The following is a 24,454-nucleotide window of genomic DNA, read 5'->3' as shown; positions in this document are numbered from 1 at the left end:
GCCTAAGGAAATATTATATGTGTGAAAGCCTCCTTACTCGCTGAGAATACTAAGCAAGTCATATCCTGAGAGTTATGAACCGCGAACTTTTGCACAATACGATGGCAGAAGAGGAAGTGCTATCAAACATGTGAGCAAGTTTATTGACACCCTCGGTCCCTACATGGCAGACGAGGACTTATATCTTCGGGAGTTTTCCAAATCCCTATGTGACCATGCGTACTTGGTACACCGGTTTGAAACTAGGGTCAATCCCAACATGGGACGACATGGTGGACATGTTTTGCACTAAATACTTTCATGGATAAGAGGCAATAATGCTTGTAACTTTGCAAGCAACCAAGCAAAGAAGCAACGAAGACTTGATGGAATACATCAAGAGATTCAGAGACATAGCTCTTGACTGCTATGATCATTGCGAGGAAAAGACATTAGTGGAAATGTGTATGGGTAACATGATTATGGAATACAGAGTTGTTTTGGAGAACTTAGAAATCTCCCAGTTCACACAATTGTTGCAGAAAGTTAGGAAGACCACCCAATCAGTAAGGCTAGCTCTGACAAGCCCAAAGAACAAAGGCCCACTCCACAAGCCATGGTAGTATCTACTGGCGAAAGGAAAGGAAATCGGATGGGAGGGAGTACGAGACCCCTCCGCCATTGCCATGTAAACCGAGGAAGCTATATATGCTCCTAGATAAATGGATCGCAGATGGGGTCTTCAAGCCCAACCAATTTTCCATGGAAACTACCAAAGAAGAGCAAAGAGACTCGCATTTCTGCCGTTTGTACAATTATGTGCAACACCTTACCGTAGAATGCTGGGTACTTCGCAAACTAGTGCATCGCAGAATCAAAAAAGGAACTCTCGAGTTATCTTAGCCAGAAGTCCAAAGAAACCCGCTCCCGAACCACAAGGGAAAGGGAGTAGCAGTAGTCATTATTTGCGTGGATCCAGGGGAGGACGAGGAGGAAAAACTAGCCCTACCTACCGCAGCAACTACCACCTTATAGAAAAGTTTCAGGTTCAAGAACATGTTTGATCAATTGGAACTCACAGTAAATGAGCGTAGAGTTGCCACAGAGGCTTTAGTGAGCATTGTCTCAGGGGCAGGAGTAGAATGCTTGTCAGCAGAAGCTCACAAAGCTTTCTTACAAGACACGAACAAGATCACTTTTAGTGATGAAGACATGGAAGTGGGGTATTCCGATCGTAGGAGACCCCTTTACTTGGCGGCCTCCATAAACCAAGTCCTTATCAAAAGGGCCTTCGTCGATACAGGCGCTTCCGTAAACCTCATTCCACTTGGCACATTGCAAGCAGCAGGAATTTCGAAAAGGAAAATATAGGGGTGCCCAATGGAGTTGACAAGATTTAGGATAAGAGGTGAAAATACAAACCACATCCAGTTATGGTTGAAAGTGGGACCAATAGCCTCTTTGGCCTACTACCATGTAGTGAAAGTGGAAGTCTCATACCACATATTATTGGGACGACCGTGGTTGCATAAACACTGATTGATCCCATCTACTTACCATCAATGCGTGAAGGGAAGACTGAACGGTAGAATGATACGAATAGCGACAAACCTATCACCCTTCAAGCAAGCAGAGGCTCATCTAGTGGAAACCATGTTTTATGATGAGTGGGCACCATCCGGTGAAAGTTCAGTGTCTAAACCACAAGGCACCTTCGTCCCTAGGTGGGAGGATATTCAAGATGACCCAGAGCCCGATCTGAGGAGACTACTAATGCAAAGGAAGAAGTGGAAAGAAGCGCCCGCTTCAAAGTCAAGTGATGCACCACGATGTGCCAGGGTTCGGACCCTTGACGGTAGAATAGTCTAGAAGTTATGAAGATGTGCGAGGCCCACTTGCGATATGCAAAGGGGTCCCAGACAAGGGCCACAACATAAAAGTTTGGTGTGTTGTGTAGCCCAGGAAAATTTAGAAGAAGAAAGCAATATAGAAAAAGAAGAAGAAGTTGCAGTAGAAAAGGATACACAGGTAACAGCAAAAGAGAAATTGGAAGAGGTCGATTTGGGCTCTGACCCACAAAAGCCTAGGCCCATTTCAATAAGTTCAAAACTGTCCGAGGAAGAAAAGTCAGAGCTGATACTATTGTTGAAGGAATTCAAGGATGTTTTTGCGTGGGACTACAGCGAGATGCCTAGGCTAGACCTAGGATTGGTAGTGCACACGCTTAACGTAGACCCCAAGGCTAAGCTAGTGGCTCAGCCTGCCAGAGTGTTTCATACCGAAATAAAAGAACAGCTAGTAAAAGAGGTGCAAAAATTGTTAGCCGCTAATTTCATTTAACCCATCCAGCACCCACGATGGCTGTCCAATATCGTGCCAATAAAGAAGAAGAATGGGTAGATAAGATGCTGCATAGACTTCAGAAATCTCAACCGAATCAGCTCGAAGGACGAGTTCCTATTGCCAAACATAGACCTGCTGATAGACTCTGCAGCAGGGAACACCATGTTCTCCTTTATGGATGGATTCAGAGGATACAACCAGATTCGAATGAAGCCAAGGGATGCAAAGAAAACCACTTTCAGAACACCTATAGGTAATTTCTATTACACTATAATGTCCTTTGGGTTGAAAAATGCAGGTACAACTTACCAATGCACGATGACTGCCATATTCCATGACATGATGCATCGTGAGCTGGAAGACTATGTGGATGACATAGTTGTGAAGTCAAAGAGGTGAGAGGGCCATGTCAGAGTATTGAGAAAAGTATTTGAAAGATGCAGAGTTTTGAAGCTGAGAATGAATCCGCTCGAAGTATCTTCAGGAAAATTCTTAGGATTCTTGGTCCATAGAAGAGGAATAGACATGGACCTGGCCAAAGCCATAACTATAGCAACCATGAAGCCGCCTGCCACAGTGAAGGAATTGAAGAATTTTCTGGGGAAAGTCTCTTACATCCGGAGGTTCATCCCGGGCCTAGCGTCAATCACTTCAGTCTTTGCCAAATTACTCAAGAAGGGACAAAGTTTCAAGTGAGGAGAGGCACAGTAGACAGCCTTCGAAAGGCTATAGTAGATTATGACGAATCTCCCTATGGTGCAAGTCCCAATTCGCAAAAAGCTACTATTGCTCTACCTAGCCTCAAGCTCGTATGCCATGGTGCTTTGATCACCCAAGAAGATGGAGGTGGTATCGAGTAGCTAGTTTATTACGTGAGTCATGCTCTAAAGGATGCGAAAACTCGCTTCCCAGAGCAAAAAGAGCATGCCTGGTAATAGTATACGCATCACAAAAGTTACGCCATTACTTTCTAGCCTATGAGATATGTTTGGTGATGAAGTCCCAGATAATCAAGGCTCTTCTTTGGTAGCCAATCCTCTCTGGGAGGATATCCTAGTAGTTGTTGCAATTATCACAATATAACTTGAAGGCGGGAACACCTAAGACAGTAAAGAGTCAGGCTATAATAGATTTGTTGGCGCAATTCTCAAGAGAAGAGGATTTCCCATTGATGACAAAGTTCTAAGAGAAGTGGTCGCAGCAAAAGTAATCGAAGAGTAGTGGGTGATGAAGTTTGATGGTTTTTTCATGGCCCACTCGGGAGGTGCAAGAATAGTCCTCTATCATGAAGGAGAAGAGGTCGTGGCGCTCTCATTCAAGTTGGATTTTCCTTGCTCAAATAATACCGCAGAGTACGAGGCCTACCTCACCGGGTTGGCCACAGCTCTCAAAATGGGGATCAAACATTTGAAAGTGATAAGTGACTCCAATATGGTGTTTTGCCAAGCCAAAGGAAGCTTCTCTTTAAAGGAACGAAGTTTGGCTCTGTACAAGTTTTTGGCCTAGAAAATGGAGGAAAGATTTTCAACATCTGAGATAGAGCATGCTCAGAGGAGCAAGAATCGATATACAGACATGTTGGCCACGTTGGAATCACAGATAGCCTTTGAAGGAAGTAGCACTAGAGTTGAAGTCAATAAGCAAAGGGAATCTATTGCTGAGATACTACAGGAAAGGTTCTAGGAAGAACAAGGGTGTAAGGGGGATTGGAGAATCCGTATAAAGGAATCCTTGATGAAAGAAGGAGATATGGTAGATTTGAAGACATTGAAGGATTACACCTTGATGAAAGGGGAATTATATCGCAAAATGCCAGGAGGAATTCTGTCAAGATGTGTAGGGAAAGAAGAGGCCCATCGAAAGTTGAAGGAAGTGCACGGCAGAACCTGTGGGTTCTGTGGCGAGATCAGCCTTTACCACAAACTTTAGAGAGCGGTTTTTCATTGGCCAAGCATGAGTAAGGATGTGGACCTAATTCAAACCCAGTGCGAAGCCTGCCATTTGGCTGCAGATAGGGAGAAGAATTATGTTGTTTTCGCCAATGAAGACTGGAGAAGCCTGTTTATGCAATACCTAACATAAGGTATCTTGCCATAGAAGCATAGCAAAAGATATAAGCTTAAAAGGCTGGCAGTGCGCTATTTTTTGCATGAGGGAATCCTTTTTAGAAAAGGGTATAATGGAGACTCATTACGATGTTTGAGTCCTGAAGAAGTAAGGGAGATGACAAAGGAGGTACATGTAGGGGAATGTGGGGAGCACCAAGGGAAGAAAAAGCTATATCAATGTCTACTGCAGATGGGTTATTATTGGTCCACTATGAAGAAAGACACAGTAGAATTCGAGAAGAAATGACACAGTTGCCAAGTGCTGTCCAACCTGATTCACACTCACCCACAAAACTTGCATAGCATGGTCACCCCATGGCCCTTCCACACTTGGGGGTTGACTTAGTGGGACCCGTAAATCCACCCTCCTATGGGTACATATGGATCCTTGTGGTTACAGAGTACTTTACCAAATAGGTAAAAGCCATACCACTCTGTAAGGCCACAGGAGGATCCATGGCAAATTTTATCAAGAACATAATTATCAGGTTCGGAGTACCTCATAGGATCATTAATGACAATGACACCATTTGTCAACAGTGAAATAAGAAAAATGTTAGAGTTCTATCAAATCAAACACCATCGGTCATCGCCCTATTACCCCCAAGGGAATGGGCAGGTAGAAGCAACAAACAAAACTCTCATCAAGATTATTAGCAAGATGAATCAAGAATATACTGGGGGATGGGCAATGCATCTGCTAGACACCCTTTAGGCCTACCGAAGCTCAACCAAGTTTGTCATGAGATTTTCACCTTTCTCCTTAATCTACAAAATGGAGCTAATGAGCCTAGCCGAAGTGATGACACCCTCCTTAAGGGTCATGCAGGAATGAAAGAAAGAGAAGGAGAAGGAAGTCTTTGCGGCAAAAAGATGCGAAGACCTAGAGGGATTAGATGAAAAAAGGGAGGAGGCCCAAGAGAGTAGCCGCAGATACAGACAAAAAATGACTAAAGCTTATGGTAGGACAACCAAGGAAAGGGTGTTCGCAGAAGAACAGCTTGTGCTAAAAACAGTGGATCACGTTAGGCGAGGTATGGCAAGACCATCTAAATTTTTACCTAAATGGGGAGGACCCTTTGTGATAAGGGAAGCACATGTAAGTGGGTATTATCATTTGGCTCAGATGAATGGAAAAGACCTAATGGACCCCATTAACGACAAATGGTTAAAGCAATATTATGCCTAGGAAACATTGTGTAGTTATTCCTTCCTCTTGTTTAGTTTTTTTTTCCTCCAAGTGACTGCCTTTGTAAGGGATGATGTCACAAGAAAGTATTGTAGTTCGTTTCTATTTGTAAAAAAAAAAGGGGGTAATGAAGACTATGGAGTATTAGCAAAAACATACTGTATCATAATCATAGTAATAATCATAGCAAATGTAGTAGAAGATGTAAGGGCACATCTAGCTTCTTCAGTGTACATGGAAATGGTGGAGGGGTCTTGTACTCCCTCCCGTTCGGCTTCCTCTTCCTTTCACTAGTGGATACCGTTGTGGCTTATGGAGTGGTCCTTTGTTATTTGGGCCTATCAGAACTTGGCCTTACTGATTGGGCGGTCTTTTTGGCTTACTAATTGGGAGATTTCTAGATTCTCCAAAACAACTCTGTACTCCATAATCATATTACCTATACACATTTCCACTAAGGTCTTTTTCTCATAATGATCATAGCAGTCAAGAACTGTCTCTGAATCTCTTGATGTATTCTATTAAATTTTCGCCGCTTCTTTGCTTAGTTTCTTGCAAAGTTGCAAGCATTACTATCTCTTTTCCATGAAAGTATTTAGTGCAAAGCAGGTTTACCATGTCATCCCATGTTGGGATTAACCCTGGTTTTAAACCGGTGTACCAAGTGTATGCACGGTCACACAGGGATTTGGAAAATTTTCGAAGACACAGGTCCTCGTCTGCCGCGTAGGGACTGAGGGTGTCAATAAACTTGCTCATATGTTCGATAGTACTTCCCTTTCTACCATTGTATTGTGCAAAAGTTCGCGGTTCATACCTCTCAGGATATGGCTTGTTGAGTTTTCTTTGCAGATAAGGAGGCTTTCGTGCGTAAAACCTTTACTTAGCCGCTTTGGCCCTTTCTTGCTCTAGAAGCGCTATAACTTCGACTATGGTGATGAAACGCTACTTCGCGTTCTATGGACCACCCCCTGCAGAGGTTTCTTCCTTGTCTGCCGCATGCTCTAGGTCGTGCTGGCTTCCTTTTTCTTTTGTCTTATCCGCTTTCATTTGGCAAATTTCTTCCATTATCTGCTGCTGAGAATGCTGCAGTAACTGCAAGACCTCAATGAAAAAGTTGGCATTATCAGTGGGAACTCTTTATTGTTGTTGAGGTCCAGCCCCCACTCTGTCGACACCTTCAGCTTGGTTGGGCTAGTGTTGGTGGGGCATTGCTGGTCTTGACTTCGCCTGCGAGGGTATTGCATTCATGTTCCGTGTCGTCTTTGATCTCGGGGGCATAACTTGCAAGGCCTTTATCTACCTTCCCTATCTTTTTCCCAACTCCCTAATGGAGTTGCCAATTTAAATGTGGTGGGCCTTTTTGTATTTCTGGGCTGGATTGCTTCCTGTCATGCTGTGGCCCAATAGTTTTGGGGTATGAGAGTCGAGACTGGCTCGATTGAAACTCACCTCAAGCTAGCTTGTGTGCATGCTAGGACCCCTTTACCAAGATCTTGGTCACGTGCCCACGGTAGAGGATGTTGTTACAAAAATGTTATAGCAGGAGGCACATAATATAATAGGATAATAAAGATATGTTTATTGCCAACGAAAGATAATATTTAAACCACTTTCTTAACAAGAAAACACGGTTATGTGAATATAGCAGAAATAAGTTAGCGACAATAAAAGAATAATATTAATACTTAATCAAACACAATAAAAAGAGGGAAAAGGGAATTAGTCTGCTATGCTTGGTTCCTTAGCAGATTTAAGTCCAAGAAGGGAACTAATCTCCAATGTGGGCAATCTCACAGGGAAATCCTGCCATGGAAATTGCCTACTTTGAAAGAATGGACCTAAATGGCTTAATCTCAAGTCCTTTAACTTTTTAGAGAGTAGGCTATTGAGAGAGAGAGAAGGGAATAGCCTATTGGTACATGCCTTATTACACTCTTGTTTCCTTACTTTACTTTTTTATCCTCTCTGTTTCTCCCTGCCTTCTATTTTCTTTCTTATTCCTATATTTCTTCTATTCTTCCTTGTTTTTTCGTTGCTATTTTTCTCACTTGCTCCTCCTTACTCCTTACTCCTTACTCCTTACTCCTTACTCCACTTCCTTTTCTTGTGCACAGCTAAGGCCTTTTTATACTGCCTATCGTGATAAATTTTACTGTTTTACCCCTCAACTACTTTTGGTCTAGTGTGGGTGTTCTTCCTGGGCCACCCACTGGTTTGCTGGCTACTTTGCTAGCACAACTACCCTGCACTGGTTGCGCCATGTTCCATTCCCAGAAAAAAGGAGTTTTTGTTTTATTTTCTTGCCTTCCGTGGCATTCCCTTCCGGATAAGGATTAGTTATTCTCTCTTACTAACTCCTATGGAGTACGCTTAGTGATTCCAACTTATCTTTCTCTCTTTTGGGTGGTATGTCAGCCCAGCAGGACATTTACCCCAAAAGAGCTTGAGCAGGAATCCCAAAATAGACTTTCCCCTTCTCCCCACCGCCAGACCATACCCTCTTTACCTCTAACCCATGGCTCACCGCACCTGTATTGGTTGGGTACAAGTGGGTGGTGGCTGAGTCTTGTGCATGTTCCACTTCCATGTGAGTCTATGGCTTGTCTGCCATTCATGCGTTTGCCATTGCCTGTGGATTTGTTTGGTCTTGCGGCGCATTCTGCTACTAATTTTTTTAGCTCTTTATGGCATGAATGAGTCACTGGGTCTTCATTCTCTACATCTTGTTTCTTCCTTGGGCTGGGTTTTGCTTGGGTATGGGCCCTTCCTTCTTCAATCCAGCCCTTGCCTTCTCTTACTTTTAGTTTGTGGGTCGCCTGACACTTCTGCCACACCCATCCATTGCTTCTACCATATTATCACTTAACTTGTGTTTGTTGAGCCTCCTTTGGGCCTGCCATATACTTTTCCTTTACTCAATTCATGTTGCCTAGTCCTTCTGTTGGATTAATTCTCATACCATCTTGGGCTTCCTTGGCCCATTTTATTCCTTTAGGCATCCTCGACCCATTCCATTTCTACATTCCCATGGGTTTTTGCTAAATCTTTCGGGCTTCCTCAGCTCAATTACCATATCCTTTCATTTTGGGATTTTTGGGCCTTTGCGCCAACCCCATTTACTAGTTCCTTTCTTTGGGCTCCTCCAGCCTATCTTTGCTTGCTTTTTACTTATTATGATTTTCATGAGTTTACTACTTCCTTCTCTGGGCTCCCTTGAGCTTGTTTGCTTTCTTTGGGGTCTTTTTTACTATTTTTTAGGCCCGTGGACCATTATTCATTCCATTCGGGCTTAATGGTTTTTCTTACTTTGCAAACTCTTCTTCCTTCACCCCTTTTATATTATTGGACTTCTTCTTATTATTAGGCCTTTTTGCCAAAATGGGCATCAACAGGGAGATAAATAAGTATGCATGTGGAGTTGGATGCAGGAAGGCCCATGAATAAGAAAAAAATGAAGAAGAAGCAAGGTTAGAGATAACATACTCTCCTCTCAGTGGTGACAAATGAAGGTGGTGGAGATGTCTTCTTCTTGCCACCTTGGGGCCTATTAGAAGGAAGAGTATTCGTGGATGGCCGTGGAGCAGAAGGCTTAGGCTTGCCTGCAGTAAGGCACCTGCTAGAATGGGTATGAGTAGAAAAGGGAGGAGAATCCTCAATAACTATATTACCAATGGGAGGAAGATTGCCCTCATAGGGAACAATGTCAGAGCAAGTCTTAGAAGAATCATCACCTCTCTTAGCAGACTTAGGCTTGGCGGACCGAGACACCAAGCCCTTCTTCACAGGCACAGGAAGGTTCACCACCTTCACCTTCTTCTCCTAACCCGTGGGGTACTCACTAGTATACAAGTATCATCCCTTCTCCTTTGCTTGCCACTCAAATATAGTAGATTGACTTTGCTTCCTAGTATACACCACCATAGACTTGGTGGGAAGTAGTAACTGAGGGTTGGCAGAAATGATAGCGTGAAGACCATCAGGAGGAATGAGAGAAAACCCACGGCTGCCTAACAACTCCTACTCAATTGAAGTCATCACAGCCTGCCAATACCCATGCATCACAGCAGTGCAAAGACCCTTTCCATGTGAACTCGGAATAGTGACTGTTGTGAAACGCCTACTCCAAAACTCAAAAGCACTAGGCCACAGGAATGGTTGAACAGAAGTGGCAGACTCTCGAATGGTAGTGAGATCATTAGGTATGTCCTAATCCAACCTAAATTATCTCCTCACTCTATTGGCAGAATAGTGCACAAACTGGATGCCCTCATTAACAAGATAAAGCAGTCACCCAGCATTAGTGGTTCTCAAATATGTAATCCTCCTCTCATTAAAGGCAGTCAACGGGGTGGTGGTCCTAGCAGTGTCAGCAAAAGGGCCCATGACCGAATCAGGACATGTGTAACTAGTGCCCATATTCATGTATGCTCTCAAACAAAAACCGACTCCTTTATCAAAGAACTCTACGGCAAGATGCCTAAATGGCTTCAACTCAACCCAGTGGTAAGCCGACGGAAAATCAAATAAAAAGTAGTTGCAAAAATCAGTAATAACTTTCGGACAAGAACGATACTTCTCCTTGGCAAAACGGACAGACTTGCACTTAGCCAAATGCCTAGTAACGCTCCCATAGCAAATGCTACAAAATGGTACTATGGGTAGAAGTAGTAATTATGTGGCAGAAACTCGCCTACTTTTCATCACTCTGCAAAATATCTATTTGCACATACAGATAAACTAGAAACATAGGGGCCAATGGCAGAATCACCCTAGTAGAAATCTTTATGGCTAAGTGAAAATAAAGAGGTTTTACTGCGGTGAGAGCCGAAGATGAACTTATAGTGCCAGAACGCAACGAAGGCCACACAGTGGACTACGTTAGAAGCATTGGAGCAAGCCCCAACCCAATGCGACAACTTCACGTTCCTACTCATCCCTTTCTTCAACTTGGCCTCCACAGCCTCCTCCTCAAGAGAAAGTTCAATATTACTCGGGTCCACATCATTGAGAATGGGCAACAACAGTTGATTTGACCATCCTCCAAGGTCACGGTGATCTCACCGCAAGAAAAGAAGAAGGTATGGGTAGAGGTGCACTATTGGCGGACCAAATGGTGAAGATTGAACAAGTCCTTATTGTTGGACAAGCAACGCGATGAAACAATGGCCTTCAACATGCCAGCCTGCTGCAACGCTGCCATAAAACCCATATCGGACAACTCTTCATCTACCCATTCCTTCCAACCCAAAGAGGTACACGACCTGAATTACAAAGAGAATGGACAAGCGAATTTTCTTGGCGTATATCAAGATCGGGGATCGAGGAAGCCAAAGGGGCCCGAGACACCTCTGTGTCACGGTGACAAATGGAGAGCCATATGCAACCTAGCGGTGGAGGCAAGTAATCACTGGGCACCACCAAGAAATGCATGTGGGTATCATACCACGGATCAATGAGGGGAGCACATTCACTATCTGGATCGCAACTCCCTTCCTCCTCCTCGAAGCATTCCGATTCTGAGAGGTGAGCATCTTCGCCTGTGGTTTTGGTGGCGTGATCGTCGGTAGCAATCTCTTTCTCCTTACGGCGAGAAAAACTCTCGCCTTTCGTCGGTGTCATGATGGGATATTTGATCAGAATAGAGTGGTGAGAATGTTTTGAGGAAGAAGACACGGTGAAGGAGAGGGAAATGAAAAGGTGTTTTGTGCAAATGATGGGAAGGGAAAGAATCAGCCATCAAAAGAAGCATCGTATTAATGAAACAGAAGTTGCGTTTCAGAATAATTGCTAAACTGAAAAATTCGAAGAGACAACATTGTTCACGGCAAGAAAGAAAATAAGGCGGGGCCCACTGTTCAAAAAAACCCGTGAAAAAGAAAGAGAGAGAGAAAGAGACTTTTTATTAGCATATGAACCGTATGAGCAATTCATATGCTCAGGGGGCTAAATGTTGATGCCCATTTTGGCAAAAAGGGCCAATGACAAGAAAAAGCCCAACAATATAAAAGGGGTGAAGAAAGGAGAATTAGCAAAGTAAGAAAAATCATTAAGCCTGAATAACAGGAATGATGGTACGCAGGCCCACAAAATAGTAAAAGGGCTCCAAGGAAAGCAAATGGGCCCAAAGGAGCCCCAAAGAAGGAAGTAGCAAGCCCATGGGAATCATAAGAAGTAGAAAGTAAGCAAAAAGGGGCTGGAGGAGCCCAAAGAGAGGGATTAGTAAATGAGATTGGTTTAAAGACCAATAAACCTAAAAGCAAAAGATATGGTAATTGGGCCGAGGAAGCCTAAATGATTTAACAAAAGCCCATAGGAATGAAAGAAAGAGATGGTCGAGGATGCCCAAAGGAATGAAGCGGGCCAAGGACGCCCAAAAGGATAAAATAGGCCGAGGAAGCCCAAGATGGTATGAGAAATAAGCCAGCAGAGATGCTGGACAATGTGAAATAAGAGAAAGAATAATACATGGCAGGCCCAAAGAAGGCCTAGTAGACACAAGTTAAGTGATATCATGGCAGAAGTAATGCAGTGGCGTGGGAGGAATACCAGTTGACCATGAACAGGAAGTAAAAAGAGACAAGGGCTGAATTACAAAAGAAAAGGCCCATACCCAAGCAATACTCAGCCTAAAGAAGAAACAAGATGCAAAGAATGAAGACCTAATGATTCATCCATGCCACAAAGAGTTAAAACGAGTAGCAAAACATGCAGCAAGGCCAAAAAAACTCGCAGGCAATGGCAAATGCATGAGCACCAGACAAGCCATGGACTCATATGGGAGTGGAGCACGCACAAGGTTCAGGCACCACCACTTGTACCTAGTCAATATAGGGGTGGTAGGTCATGGGTCAGAGGTAAGAAAAGGGTATGGTCTAGCGATGGGGAGAAGGGAGAAGGGAGAAGTCTACTATGGGATTCCTACTCAGAGCTGGGTTTGTGTTGAGCAATCAAGTTTTATTACAATATTCTTTTATGATTTTTCTGTGTTTGATTTCTAGGTTTGTATGATTTTTTTGGGTTTATGCTCTTGTGTGTTCTGCCATTTTGGGATTTTGGATTCCTTCTTTTTTGTTTGTTTTTGTGTTGTTTGTGTTTTTAAATTTGAGTTTATGTTTGGTTTTGGGTTTGTTTTTTGTGTTCTTATTGTTTTTAATTCTGTTTTTTCTTTTTTATTTAGTTAAAATTGATAAATTATTTTTTAAAAAAATTAGATGTTGATGCGACATTTTTTTATATAATATTTTAATTCCTTCGGCAGCCACCTCGATTATTTTCGTCGGTTAACTGACGGAAATGACGAAAATAACATGCATTAATTGGTTTAGGAACTAAAAGTGATAAAATTAAAATGTAAAAATCAAAATAAAAATAAACCAAAATATAGGAACTAAAAATGCATTTACGACTATTATTATCAAAATTTCAGAACTTTGGCCGTTTCTCTTTCTTCCTTTTTGTTGTATTTGAACAATGTCAGTACCATGGATATCGGGTATGCAGGGGAGTAGTGTGAAGGAAATTTCCAGTCATGCTTTCTTGGAAAAAAAGGATGTAGCACTCCTGGCCTTCACGGGTTGGGCTGTGTGGAACCGAAGAAATCAGCTACACTTTAAGGAGAGTGCATGCCCAATAGATCAGATTCTACTGCTGGCAAAGGAAAGGAAAAGGGAGTTCCAAAGTTTTCATTCAGCAACTCTGAAGATGCAGCACCGAAAACACACCAGATGGAAGCCACCAAATAGGGATTTTTACAAGGTTAACTATGATGGAGCGGTTTTTGCGGAGCAAGGAAGAGCAGGGATAGGTGTCATCATTCGGAATTCAGATGGGGAAGTCATGGCATCAATGTCTCAGCAAGTTCAGCTCCCAACAACAGTTACGCAGGTTGAAGCAATGGCAGCGAGGAAAGCGGCAGAGTTCGCCCTTGAAATTGGTTTTAATAAAGCTGTCTTGGAAGGCGACTCGGAGATCGTTTACAAGGATCTCAAGAATAATGGTCCCTCAGTGGCCTTACATGGTCGCTTGATACAGGATGTTAAAGCATTGTTTCCTTTGTTTTCTAGCATCTGTTTTAGCCATGTAGGTCGGGCAGGAAATAAAGCCGCCCACTCATTAGCTAGAAGGGCAATTCTTTCACAAAATTTAAATGTCTGGATGGAAGATGTACCACTAGACATCCTTGAGTTTAGGCTGATTTCAGCCTTCCTTGATTTTTTAATACAAGTGCAATTTTCATTCTCAAAAAAAAGAAAGAAAAACAATGGCAGTACCAAACACCTTGATTGTAACAAGATGCAATAGTTTTGGCATGGGGTATGTAACAAACTCTGCTATCCTCCCAGTCTTGATTGGGAAGGTACGTATATGCAGTTAAATAATTTAAACACCTTGTAAAAGAGTGTTTTTAATTTTTCTTACATGTGATTTTGAGCTGTTTACAATGTTCATTTGTAGGGCAGTTTGATCATCAGTGATTCTTTGAACAATAACTCCATTGTCATGGTGCACGAGGATCTGGAGCAAAAATTCACGTTTTCCAGCACAACAGTAAGTATATATAGCATCTGTCTGTTTAATAATGTACATTTTGAAAATAAGAAATGGCCTTTGTAATAGACAATTACTTAAAACAGTTGGCAGTTTCATTCAAATACATAGCCAAGAGTGTAATGCTATAGAAACATAATTTACTTCCCAAAAAACTAAAAATGTTAAGCCAAAATAAATTTATACCAAAATCGTAAGTGAGAGAGAGAGAGGACTTGTGATGGGGAATCAAAACACCAAAACATATCAACTAAAAGTAGACCCGCAAGAAAGAAGTAGAAATCCACTACAAAAAGAAGAAGATTGAAGAAAGAAAGATAGTAATCATCTTTGTTGTTCATAGAACATGAAATCAATGGAAGAAAGTTGTAGAGAGAGTAATAACAAATTTATAGAAATGAAGATAGAGAAAAAAAGTTAAGGATTGGAGGAAGTGTAATGGTAAGGTGAGGGATTATGGGGAGAAGAAGAGTCAAGAAAGGTTATTGACATGGCACAACAACAGGTTAGCAAAACTCATTGCTAATCCTTCATTATTATAATTGTATAAATCATCATTATGATGCTTTTTTTGGATGCAAATTATACTTCCAAGAATGTACTTTTGAGTATATTGCTTATGTTTCTCCTTCTCCAACTTGTGTACAGCACCCTCTCACTTGGAGGAAGTTTTGAGAAAGCAAATTGCTGAGGGACAACCACGGACTCATAGACCCTGGAAGAAGATAATTGTTATTGTTGAGGGGATCTACAGCATGGAAGGGGAGCTCTACAAACTTCCTGAGATTGTTGCAATCTGCAAAAAAATATAGGGTTGTTCAAGATGGTAAATTTCATAGATGAACTCAACTTTTATGCTTTTTGAGTAACCATAATGAGGTTCAGCTTTTTTAACTTTTCTTGTCATTCTTATAATCTTTCTACTACTTCATAGGCATACATATATTTGGATGAGGCCCACAGCATTGGAGCAATAGGAAAAACGGGAAGAGGTGTTTGTGAGCTCTGAGGTGTGGATCCTGCTGATGTAGATATAATGATGGGAACTTTTACCAAGTCCTTTGGATCATGCGGCGGCTACATTGCAGGATCCAAGGTTACTTCTGCACCATTTTAAGCATACTTTACATCTGGTGAACAGTGTGGATCACAATCTGGCCAAAATATATAGAAAGCACAATATATACCCATCATTTGCAATTATTGCAATCTTTTACTTCCTGAATTGATATAAATCTAGGTCAGTTGATGACTTGAGAGACTTGTCATTCATTTATACCATCCTTCATATAAATTGTATTTTACTTATATTTCTTATTTATTGTCCAACAGTAAGTATAGAGTACAAAGTTGATGTATAGGAACCCCTGATATGTTATTACATCTGCATGACTGACAACAGATTCAGAGAGCACCAACAAACTTAGTTGAGGTTGAGTGGTGTGGACCTTGTGTACTTTTAGTGGTTTTCTTGGGTTACCCAAATTACACATTGAAGGAACTTCAAACTTTGAGATCATGTATTTTTTGATCAGTCATAAACTCTACATGAATTATGGGATTGCCCTCTAAATACTTTACTGGATCCAATATTGAGAAAAATGTAGTAGTGATAGGAAAGCCACTGTATCTGTAAAATATACGATTGTCATGTTTTGGATGTTACATGTAGAACAGGTCTCAAGTACTAAGCACAAGTCTGTCATGTTTTCAATAAAATTGAAAACTTTGGTGTTCAAATGTCAACTCTAATGTAAAATTATTTTCTCTTAGAATTGTCAATATATAGTTGAGTAAAAAAAATTCAAAGTCTGAGTTGCATTTAGTGTAGTTGAAACTTGATTTTTTCTTCAGGAGCTTATTCAATACTTGAAATACACTTGCCCCGCTCATCTGTATTCAACCTCAATGTCACCACCAGTTGCAGAACAAATAATCTCTGCCATAAAGGTTATTCTTGGGGAGGATGGACCAGTAGAGGTTTGAACTTATTTTCTTTGGTATACTTAATTTTAACTTTTACTGCCTGGACTTCATTATTTTCCAAAGCTTACTCCTGCTTTATATGACTACAATTTAATGAGCTTTTGTTTCCATGTAGGTGCCCAAAAATTTGCTCGAGTACGGGAGAATAGCAACTTTTTTAGGTTGGAACTGCAGAAAATGGGTTTCGAGGTTCTTGGTGATAATGATTCTCCAGTAATGCCAATTATGCTTTACAATCCAGCAAAAATCGTAGCTTTCTCACGAAAGTGCCTTAAGGAGAATGTGAGTCCATCCATCCGGATATGTTCCCTGATATATATTTTTTAACTGTATTTGTTAAATGATGATGTTGCAGGTGGCTGTTGTGATAGTGGCATTTCCAGCAACCCCGCTGCTGTTGGGAAGAGCTCGTATATGCTTATCCACTTCTCATACTAAGGAAGAGCCGGTCAAAGCCTTGGAGGTAAATTCTAGTATAACCTTTTCCTAATTTCTGGCTGTAATTTTGGTCATTTCAGTACTTATCCTCATTGATTCTTATTTCCTACGTGTGTATAGTTGCAAATGCATTCTTTTCCAGTATAGGCTTAGGCTATTAGTACATTCTTCTTGTATATATCCAAGCAAGTAAAGGTGGTGCAGGAACGATTATATATGTTATATTAGATCATTAGTACATTATTGAATTTGAAATTGTTTTCTTTTCCAGGTAATCAGTCAGGTTGGTGATCTGGTGGGTATAAAATTCTTTGGTGCTGAACCAAAGAAGCAGCAACAAGAGGAAAAGATGCTGAAGTTGGAATGAGAGAGCTTTTTGCCTCAATTGTCAGTTATAAACAATAAGCAACCAGCAAGGGTTAAGGTTGGTGAAGCTGGAGTGTAAAATACAATCTTTTGCCTTGCTTGGTATTTTCCTTTAAGCTTACTTCTGTGGAATCACCTGCCCTACTGTGTAATTTGTTGTATTTGCTGTAATATGGGTTATACCTTGCTCCAAGTGGATCTAACTCTAAGAGATCCTCACTGTTCACATGTACAAGAGTAAATTGAGACTCATATATTCTGCTAGGACTATCTTTTTGTTTAAATTAGATACTACAAATTGTCTTATAAAAATCTTATAAACTGAAGTGACCAATTAAAAAAATAGTTGAAAATGACACAAATCGTATTTATTGCTATGCATGTTCCTTAAGTTATCCACTTCTGTCTTGTCTTTCAATGATTGATGCAGCTGTGAATGGATTTGGTTCTGGTTCTGTGGGAACTTCTATCAATAATAGAAATGGCTAAATATGACAAATAAATGTTATTGAGCAATCTGGCCCTACCTCTTGTCCAAATGGTCCAGGCTTGTTTGTTCCCACCCTACCCGCCCAAACCGCACCGCATTCAGCAAAAACCAAAAAGCCTGTAAACCATAGAATTTTAAATCAAAAGAAAAGGAAAAATAATTTTTCTTGCAAATAAGTATAATATTTACAAGGTGGTGACTTAGGATTTAGGACATTTGTTAATCGATTTTAAAGGAAAATTTTGATACCACTTTTATGAAAATTATAAAAAGTTGTGAAAAAATTTTAAAACTTTTTTATAAAGAATTTTAAAAATATTTCATAAACCAATGTCTTTAGACATTCATTAAAATTTCCTCATAAATATAGGGAAAAGTTAACCGATGCCTTAAGTGCATTGATTTAGGAAATGTTTTTTTTTTTTTTTTTTTTTTTTTTTAATTTTATGAGAAAAGATAAAATAAATTAATTTTTATAACAGTTTTTTATTATTTATATTTTGACTAAAATGCGAAACTCACTTTTTTAAGTTTTTTCATAATTCATTTTAGCCATTTAACTTTACTTTCGCTCATTTCAGTCCTCTAAAGTTTCATATTTATTCAATTAAGACATTTCCATCAATTTTTGTTAATTTTTTTTAATCTGGTAAATAATTTTCAATATTAATTGAATTTTTTAATTTAAAAAATTTGAAGAAGAGTTTAAAAAATTGGAAAATTAACCCAACATATAACAAAAGTTGAAAAAAAAAATCTTAATTAAATTAATTTAAAAATTAGAAGACTGAAATGAATTTTATCGAAATATAGAAGGTAAATTTTACATTCTAACATTTTATTTTTCATGAAAACAATATCAAAACTTTTTTTTTAAAACGATTTATTAACAAAGTCACCTGTTTACTGGATTTATAAATATAATAGCGTTATCTTGTCGTTTGCTAAATGAAAGTTATCGATAGAGCCAGGTCCGGTAAAAGCCGCCTCAGGCCGAGCCGGGCCATTGGGTCCCAAAATTGAGAGGCACCCAAAAACTCGAAGAAACATAAAGATCGGTCTCTCTCTCCTGAATCTGAAAGTCCAAAGCTCCTGAAACCTGAAAAACAAAATGATAGCGATTCCGTATTTAACAGCATTAACCACATTCTTCAGCTACGTATTGCTCTTCGTTTTCGGCCAAATCAGAGATAGCTTCCGCAAAATCACCGACTGGTATAGCTCTAACAACCTTCAAGGCTATGCTCCAATTTGCTTAGGCCTCGAGGATTTCTATATTCGCAGGTTGTATCTTCGAATTCAGGTATTACACGACGTCGTTAAAGCTGGGAATAGAGCTGTCATATTATTACAACTATAAACTATGTGTTTTCTTTGAAAAATTCACCAGGACTGTTTTGGTCGACCGATATCAAGTGCTCCTGATGCTTGGTTTGATGTGGTCGAACGTTACTCCAACGACAATAACAAGACTCTAATGTAAGATTCATGTTGTGTTGTATTAAAAGCTCAATCTATAGCCTGCCTTTGTTTTAATTTAAGGATGTTGTGTTGAAAATTGTGTGTATAAACTGAATGCAGACGAACCTCAAAGATAAGTAAATGCCTTAACTTAGGATCATACAACTACCTTGGCTTCGCGGCGTCAGATGAATACTGCACGCCGCGGGTAATTGAGTCGATGAAGAAGTATTCGCCAAGCACTTGTAGTAGCCGCGTAGACGCGGGTGGGTTTTTTGTTATGTGAAAAATTCCTTAAAAGTTAGGTACTTTGTCTACTAGAGTTGTCATTTAATGTGGTTTTTCCTATCAGGCACTACTTCATTGCATGAAGAATTGGAAAAGTTTGTTGCAAACTTTGTTGGAAAACCAGCTGCAATTGTTTTCGGTATGGGGTATGTAACAAACTCCGCTGTCCTTCCAGTCCTGATGGGAAAGGTATGTGCAATTAATTGATTCAAAGCACTTTATAAAGATTGATCTTGTATGTGATCTTGAGCTAGTTACATCGTTTTATTTACAGGGAGGTTTGATCATTAGTGATTCTTTGAATCATAACTCCATTGTCAATGGTGCGCGAGGATCTGGAGCTACAGTTCGTGTTTTCCAGCACAATAGTAAGCATTTATAATCTAGGGAAAATTACAATTTATCTGTTGTGGTTTGGTCTTATCAAAATTTAGTTCACAAACTTTCAATTGCTACATTTGACCCCCCTAAGGTTTGGAGTAAAATGAAATCTTTAAGGTTCTGTCCACATTAACAGATTTTGTATTTTGCGGAAAAACTTTCAATTACAACTTATCCCTTGTGATTTGGTCCTATCACAATTCAGTACCATATGCTTTTCAATTGCTTCGTTTTGACCTCCTAAAATTTGGATTAAAATGAAATCATTAGCAGGTCTTCGGACGGAACCATAATGATTTCATTTTCGTCCAAATCTTAGGGGTCAAATGTAAAAGTTTGGATTAAATTGTGATAGGGCCAAACTGCAAGTGGATAAATTTTAATTTCCCCTGAAACATATGTAGAAAATTAATGATAGATGAATGTAGAAAATCTGAAACATATGTAGGATTTCAGATGGTGACATGTCAGCTTTATCAACACTAGAAAAGGAGGAAAGATAGATATCTTATAGTTAATTGCAAAAGGATCACTTTGAAAAGACTGTAACTGACTCTTGATGCCAGTAATGTACCTTTTTCCTAATCCACCTCCATAATGTGGGCACACTACTCAGCTGCTGCTGACTAGGATAGTGTATTATACATATATGCTCATTATGATGCTTCCTTTTGATGCAAATTATATTCTCAGGAATATAGGTTTGAGCATTTTAACTCATGTTTCGCCTTCACCAACTTGGTTACAGCACCCTCTCACTTGGAGGAAGTTTTGAGAGAGCGAATTGCTGAAGGACAACCACGGACTCATAGGCCTTGGAAAAAGATAATTGTTATTGTTGAGGGGATCTACAGCATGGAAGGGGAGCTCTGCAAACTTCCTGATATTATTGCAATCTGTAAAAAATATAAGGTTGTGCTACATGGTAGCTTTAATAGATGTTAATCAACTCATAATTTTTAAGCAGCCGTAGTGAGGTTAAGCTTTTTCACTTTTCTTGTTATTCTTATGGTCTTCATACTTCATCATAGGCATATACGTATCTGGATGAGGCCCACAGTATTGGTGCAGTAGGGAAAACAGGAAGAGGTGTTTGTGAGCTCTTGGGCGTGGATCCTGTTGATGTAGATATAATGATGGGGACTTTTACCAAGTCATTTGGATCATGTGGCGGCTACATTGCAGGATCCAAGGTTGCTTTTGCACTATTTTTTGAGTATACTTTACATCTGGTTAACAGTGTGGATGACGATATGGCCAGTGTATATATATGAGGCATAATATATGTTGTCCTTTGCAGTTTGTTCATTTTTTTAATCTCCTGCTTTGATAGAAATCAAGGTCAGTTGGCAACTTGAGAACATGTTATTCATACTATGGGACTTCCACTAAAATTTAACATGATCTTGATATTCTGCACCATCTACATTGCGGTATCATCTGTAATCATATCATGAATATAAATTGTGTTCTACTTATATTTCTCATTTATAGTCCAAGGCTAACTATGGAGCACAAAGTTGATGCATAGGAACCCCTGCTATGTTGACATATATATGGTTGACGAGATTCAATGAGCATCGTCAAATTTAGTTGTCGTTAAGTAGTGTGGCCTTGTGGACTTATGTCAGTTTTCTTGGGTTAGCCAAATTACACATTGATGGAGCTTTAAACTTTGAGATCAATGTTTTTCATCAGTGATAAACCCCACATGATTTCTAAGTTTGCTCTCTAAGTACTCTATTAGATCCAGCATTGGGGAGGATTAAGTAATGATAAAGCAGAAAAGCCGCTGTATGTGTTACTGTTACAAAACATCATTGTCATGCTGCTGTTATTATGTTTATCATTTGGTTTTTTTCTTCATTTGTAGAGTAGTCTTCAAGGAATAAGCAGCAGTTATGTTTTAAATGGGATTAAATCTTTGGCGTATATATATTAATTTTTCTATATAATTGTTTTCTCTTGGAAGTGTCAATATGTAGTAGAGCAAAACTAAATTTGAAGTCTGAGTTGCATTTAATGTCACTGAAACTTGTATTTATTTCAGGAGCTTATTCAATACTTGAAATACACTTGCCCTGCTCATCTTTATGCAACCTCAATATCACCACCAGCTGCAGAACAAATAATATCTGCCATAAAGGTTATTCTTGGAGAGGATGGGACCAGTAGAGGTTTGATTTTTTTTTTTTTTTAATAAAAAAAATTTTAGTGTATGTACTTCATCAGTATCCAAAGCTTACTCCTGCTTTATAGGATGACAACTTAATGAGCTTTTGTTTCGTTGCAGGTGCCCAAAAACTTGCTAGGATACGGGAGAATAGCAATTTTTTCAGGTCGGAACTGCAGAAAATGGGTTTTGAGGTTCTTGGTGATAATGATTCTCCAGTAATGCCAATTATGCTTTACAATCCAGCAAAAATCCCTGCCTTCTCACGGGAGTGCCTCAAGCAGAATGTGAGTCCATCCATCCTGGATATGCTCCCTGATTATGGATTTTTCTAACTGTCTATGTTGATATTAAATGATGCTGTCGCAGGTGGCTGTTGTGACAGTGGCATTTCCAGCAACCCCACTACTGTTGGCAAGGGCTCGTATATGCCTATCTGCTTCTCATACTAAGGAGGACCTCATCCAAGCATTGGAAGTAAATTCTAATATAAGTTTTTCCTCTTTTGTTTTTGTACTAGAGGTTATTTCAGTGTGTATTCTTGTCATTGATTCTCATTTCCTAGGTGTGTCACTTTCATATATGAGAGTTGCAAATGCATTCTTTTCAATGTGTGTGTGTGTGTGTGTGTGTGAGAGAGAGAGAGAGAGAGAGAGAGAGTTGCACGGATGTGTAGCACCCTAGATGCATTTTCAAGCTAAATATTTGGACATCCTAAAGATTATTTAAACATATTTCAATGCCCAGTATACCACAGTATTAGACTATCAGCAACTTCCATGTCTTTACTATTTACCCCAGGGAGTAAAAGTGATAGAAGAAGGATGATAATTGTTATATTACATAGGAACCTTGTCATTTTGTTCAATGAACTCTCAACCATTTGGACATCCTAAAGATTATTTAAACATAATTCACTACCCAGTATACCACAGTATTAGACCATCAGCACATTCTTCCATGTCTTTACTATTTAGTATTTACCCCAGGGAGTAAAAGTGATAGAAGAAGGATGATAACTGCTATATTACATATGAACCTCGTCATTTTTTCTAATAGACTCTCCAAATTCAACGGACAACTTCTGTTGTTTATGAGAAATTATGATGCTTTTTTAATTCGTTTGTTGTTAAATCCTGTTGAGACTTTTTTTCTTTTCCAGGTTATCAGTCAGGTTGGTGATCTGGTGGGTATAAAATACTTCCCTGCTGAGCCCAAGAAGCAGCAGGAAGAGGAGAAGATGCTGAAGTTGGAATGAGAGAAATCTTTTTGCATAGATTGTCAGCTACAAGCAGCAACGGGAAAGGTTGGTGAAGCTGGAGTGTGAGAAAAAATCTTTTTCCTTGATAATTGTTGTAGTTTTCTTTTAATCTAACTTCTACATCACCTACACTACTAGTACTGTGAAATTTATTGCGTTTGCTGTAATAGGGTTTATTCCTTGCTCTAATTGTTCATATGTACAAAAGTAAATTGAGCCTCATGTCTTGGGCCTCCTGGCAGGGCTATTTTTTTGTTTAAATTTTCTACTTTTGTCTGGTGACTTGTGTTTCAATGATATGTAAACCTGCGGCTGTAAGTTTGTGCTGAGCTCTCATTTGTGTGATTCTGTGAAAATTGGATTTTTATTGTTGGTAATTCTATTAGCATGCATATATTTTTGACTACTTCCTTATTGGGATTTGGGGTTGATTAGATTCTCTTAACAGCACTTGATTCAGGACTTACATAGACGGTAGGCAATTTTCCCATCCATGTGGTTTACCTTACTACTTCTAGACAGTTGTTTTGCTCCAAGCATTGAAAACTCTTGCCAATAGCAATGAACTCTTAAAGGATACATTCTCCCCTTTAAGTTTAGGTGAAGGATGAAGTCATGGGATTGTTTCCCCTGGTTGGAAAGTCATGGGATTAAAACTTGCTAAATGCTCCAATGGAATAATACTCTCTCTCTCTCTCTCTGGCCATAATTTTCTTTTTCAGTTTTGTTTTTCCCATACATTGTTGACTTTGTCATGCTGTTGATTTTCAGCTGGTTCCTGCCTAGTTTCCATACCAAGCTGGTTGATCTTTGTCATATCAGTGTGGTGGATTAATGCCATCTAATGACAGGATTCACCATTCCTAACACGAATTCATGGAAATGCAGCCTGATTAGATAGCTTTAACCATATATGCTCTCATGCAAACTGGCGAAAAAAAGTATCTAGGTTGTGTGAACATAATTCTTTGTGAAGCCCCAAATGGGATAACAGCTCTTGATTTTTCAAAATTGTAATGTGTTGATCTTATTGCCTGTCATGACTTTAATAAATACACCTTTTTTTTAGAGGAGATTTAATGAATGAAGTCATGACTTCATTCATTAATAAACAAAATGAAGTAATTGTGTTTAATATGGTTCCTGTTAGTGTCCGTTTGGGAATAACTTATTTAACTTTTTGTTGAAAACTTTTTGATGAAAGTGTGCTAAAGTATAAATGTATCTTGAAAATTTTTGAAAAAAAGAGAAAAAGAGAGGAAAAAAAATGACATTTTAAAAAGCTATACATAAAATTTAAAAGCTAAAACTTAAAATTGATGTTAAACTCACCGTTAAGTGTGTTTGGCTTGAGCTTACAAGTTTAGTTTTTAGCTTTTGTGTATAACTTTTTAAAACTTTATTTCTTTTCAAAATATAAATATACTTTAGCATACTTTTA

At 39.4% G+C, this 24,454-nt stretch overlaps 3 protein-coding genes across 3 annotated transcripts; all 3 read left to right on the top strand.

Moving 5' to 3' along the window:
• The first annotated feature begins 13,059 nt into the window (after window positions 1–13,059).
• LOC126714529 (uncharacterized) lies at window positions 13,060–14,161 on the top strand. The gene is made up of 2 exons (XM_050414715.1): window positions 13,060–13,978; window positions 14,082–14,161. Exon 1 carries the CDS (start codon window positions 13,093–13,095, stop codon window positions 13,921–13,923), a length of 831 nt encoding a protein of 276 aa, XP_050270672.1. The 5' UTR covers window positions 13,060–13,092; the 3' UTR covers window positions 13,924–13,978; window positions 14,082–14,161.
• LOC126702019 (long chain base biosynthesis protein 2b-like) lies at window positions 13,931–16,960 on the top strand. Its single transcript, XM_050400618.1, has 6 exons — window positions 13,931–13,978; window positions 14,077–14,169; window positions 15,104–15,161; window positions 16,271–16,437; window positions 16,511–16,618; window positions 16,865–16,960. Exons 1-6 carry the CDS (start codon window positions 13,931–13,933, stop codon window positions 16,958–16,960), a joined length of 570 nt encoding a protein of 189 aa, XP_050256575.1.
• A 1,461-nt stretch (window positions 16,961–18,421) lies between these two features.
• Window positions 18,422–23,342, top strand: LOC126714528 (long chain base biosynthesis protein 2a-like). The gene is made up of 11 exons (XM_050414713.1): window positions 18,422–18,752; window positions 18,840–18,928; window positions 19,031–19,176; window positions 19,263–19,387; window positions 19,473–19,566; window positions 20,328–20,491; window positions 20,611–20,772; window positions 21,630–21,756; window positions 21,873–22,039; window positions 22,122–22,229; window positions 22,915–23,342. Exons 1-11 carry the CDS (start codon window positions 18,561–18,563, stop codon window positions 23,008–23,010), a joined length of 1,470 nt encoding a protein of 489 aa, XP_050270670.1. The 5' UTR covers window positions 18,422–18,560; the 3' UTR covers window positions 23,011–23,342.
• Window positions 23,343–24,454: the final 1,112 nt, after the last annotated feature.

Source organism: Quercus robur, chromosome 2 (assembly GCF_932294415.1).
Source record: "Quercus robur chromosome 2, dhQueRobu3.1, whole genome shotgun sequence".
NCBI classification, from domain to species: domain Eukaryota; kingdom Viridiplantae; phylum Streptophyta; class Magnoliopsida; order Fagales; family Fagaceae; genus Quercus; species Quercus robur.
The sequence above is the reverse complement of the archived record's forward strand: the minus strand, read 5'-3'. Positions and strand labels throughout refer to the sequence as shown.

Coding starts and splice junctions, on each gene's coding strand:
- LOC126714529 (XM_050414715.1), top strand. CDS start 13,093: ATGTCAGTACCATGGATATCGGGTATGCAGGGGAGTAGTGTGAAGGAA.
- LOC126714528 (XM_050414713.1), top strand. CDS start 18,561: ATGATAGCGATTCCGTATTTAACAGCATTAACCACATTCTTCAGCTAC. Junction 18,753..18,839: donor GGTTGTATCTTCGAATTCAG/GTATTACACGAC, acceptor AAAATTCACCAG/GACTGTTTTGGTCGACCGAT. Junction 22,230..22,914: donor ACCTCATCCAAGCATTGGAA/GTAAATTCTAAT, acceptor TTTCTTTTCCAG/GTTATCAGTCAGGTTGGTGA.
- LOC126702019 (XM_050400618.1), top strand. CDS start 13,931: ATGGGGTATGTAACAAACTCTGCTATCCTCCCAGTCTTGATTGGGAAG. Junction 14,170..15,103: donor TCACGTTTTCCAGCACAACA/GTAAGTATATAT, acceptor ACTACTTCATAG/GCATACATATATTTGGATGA. Junction 15,162..16,270: donor AATAGGAAAAACGGGAAGAG/GTGTTTGTGAGC, acceptor GTTTCCATGTAG/GTGCCCAAAAATTTGCTCGA.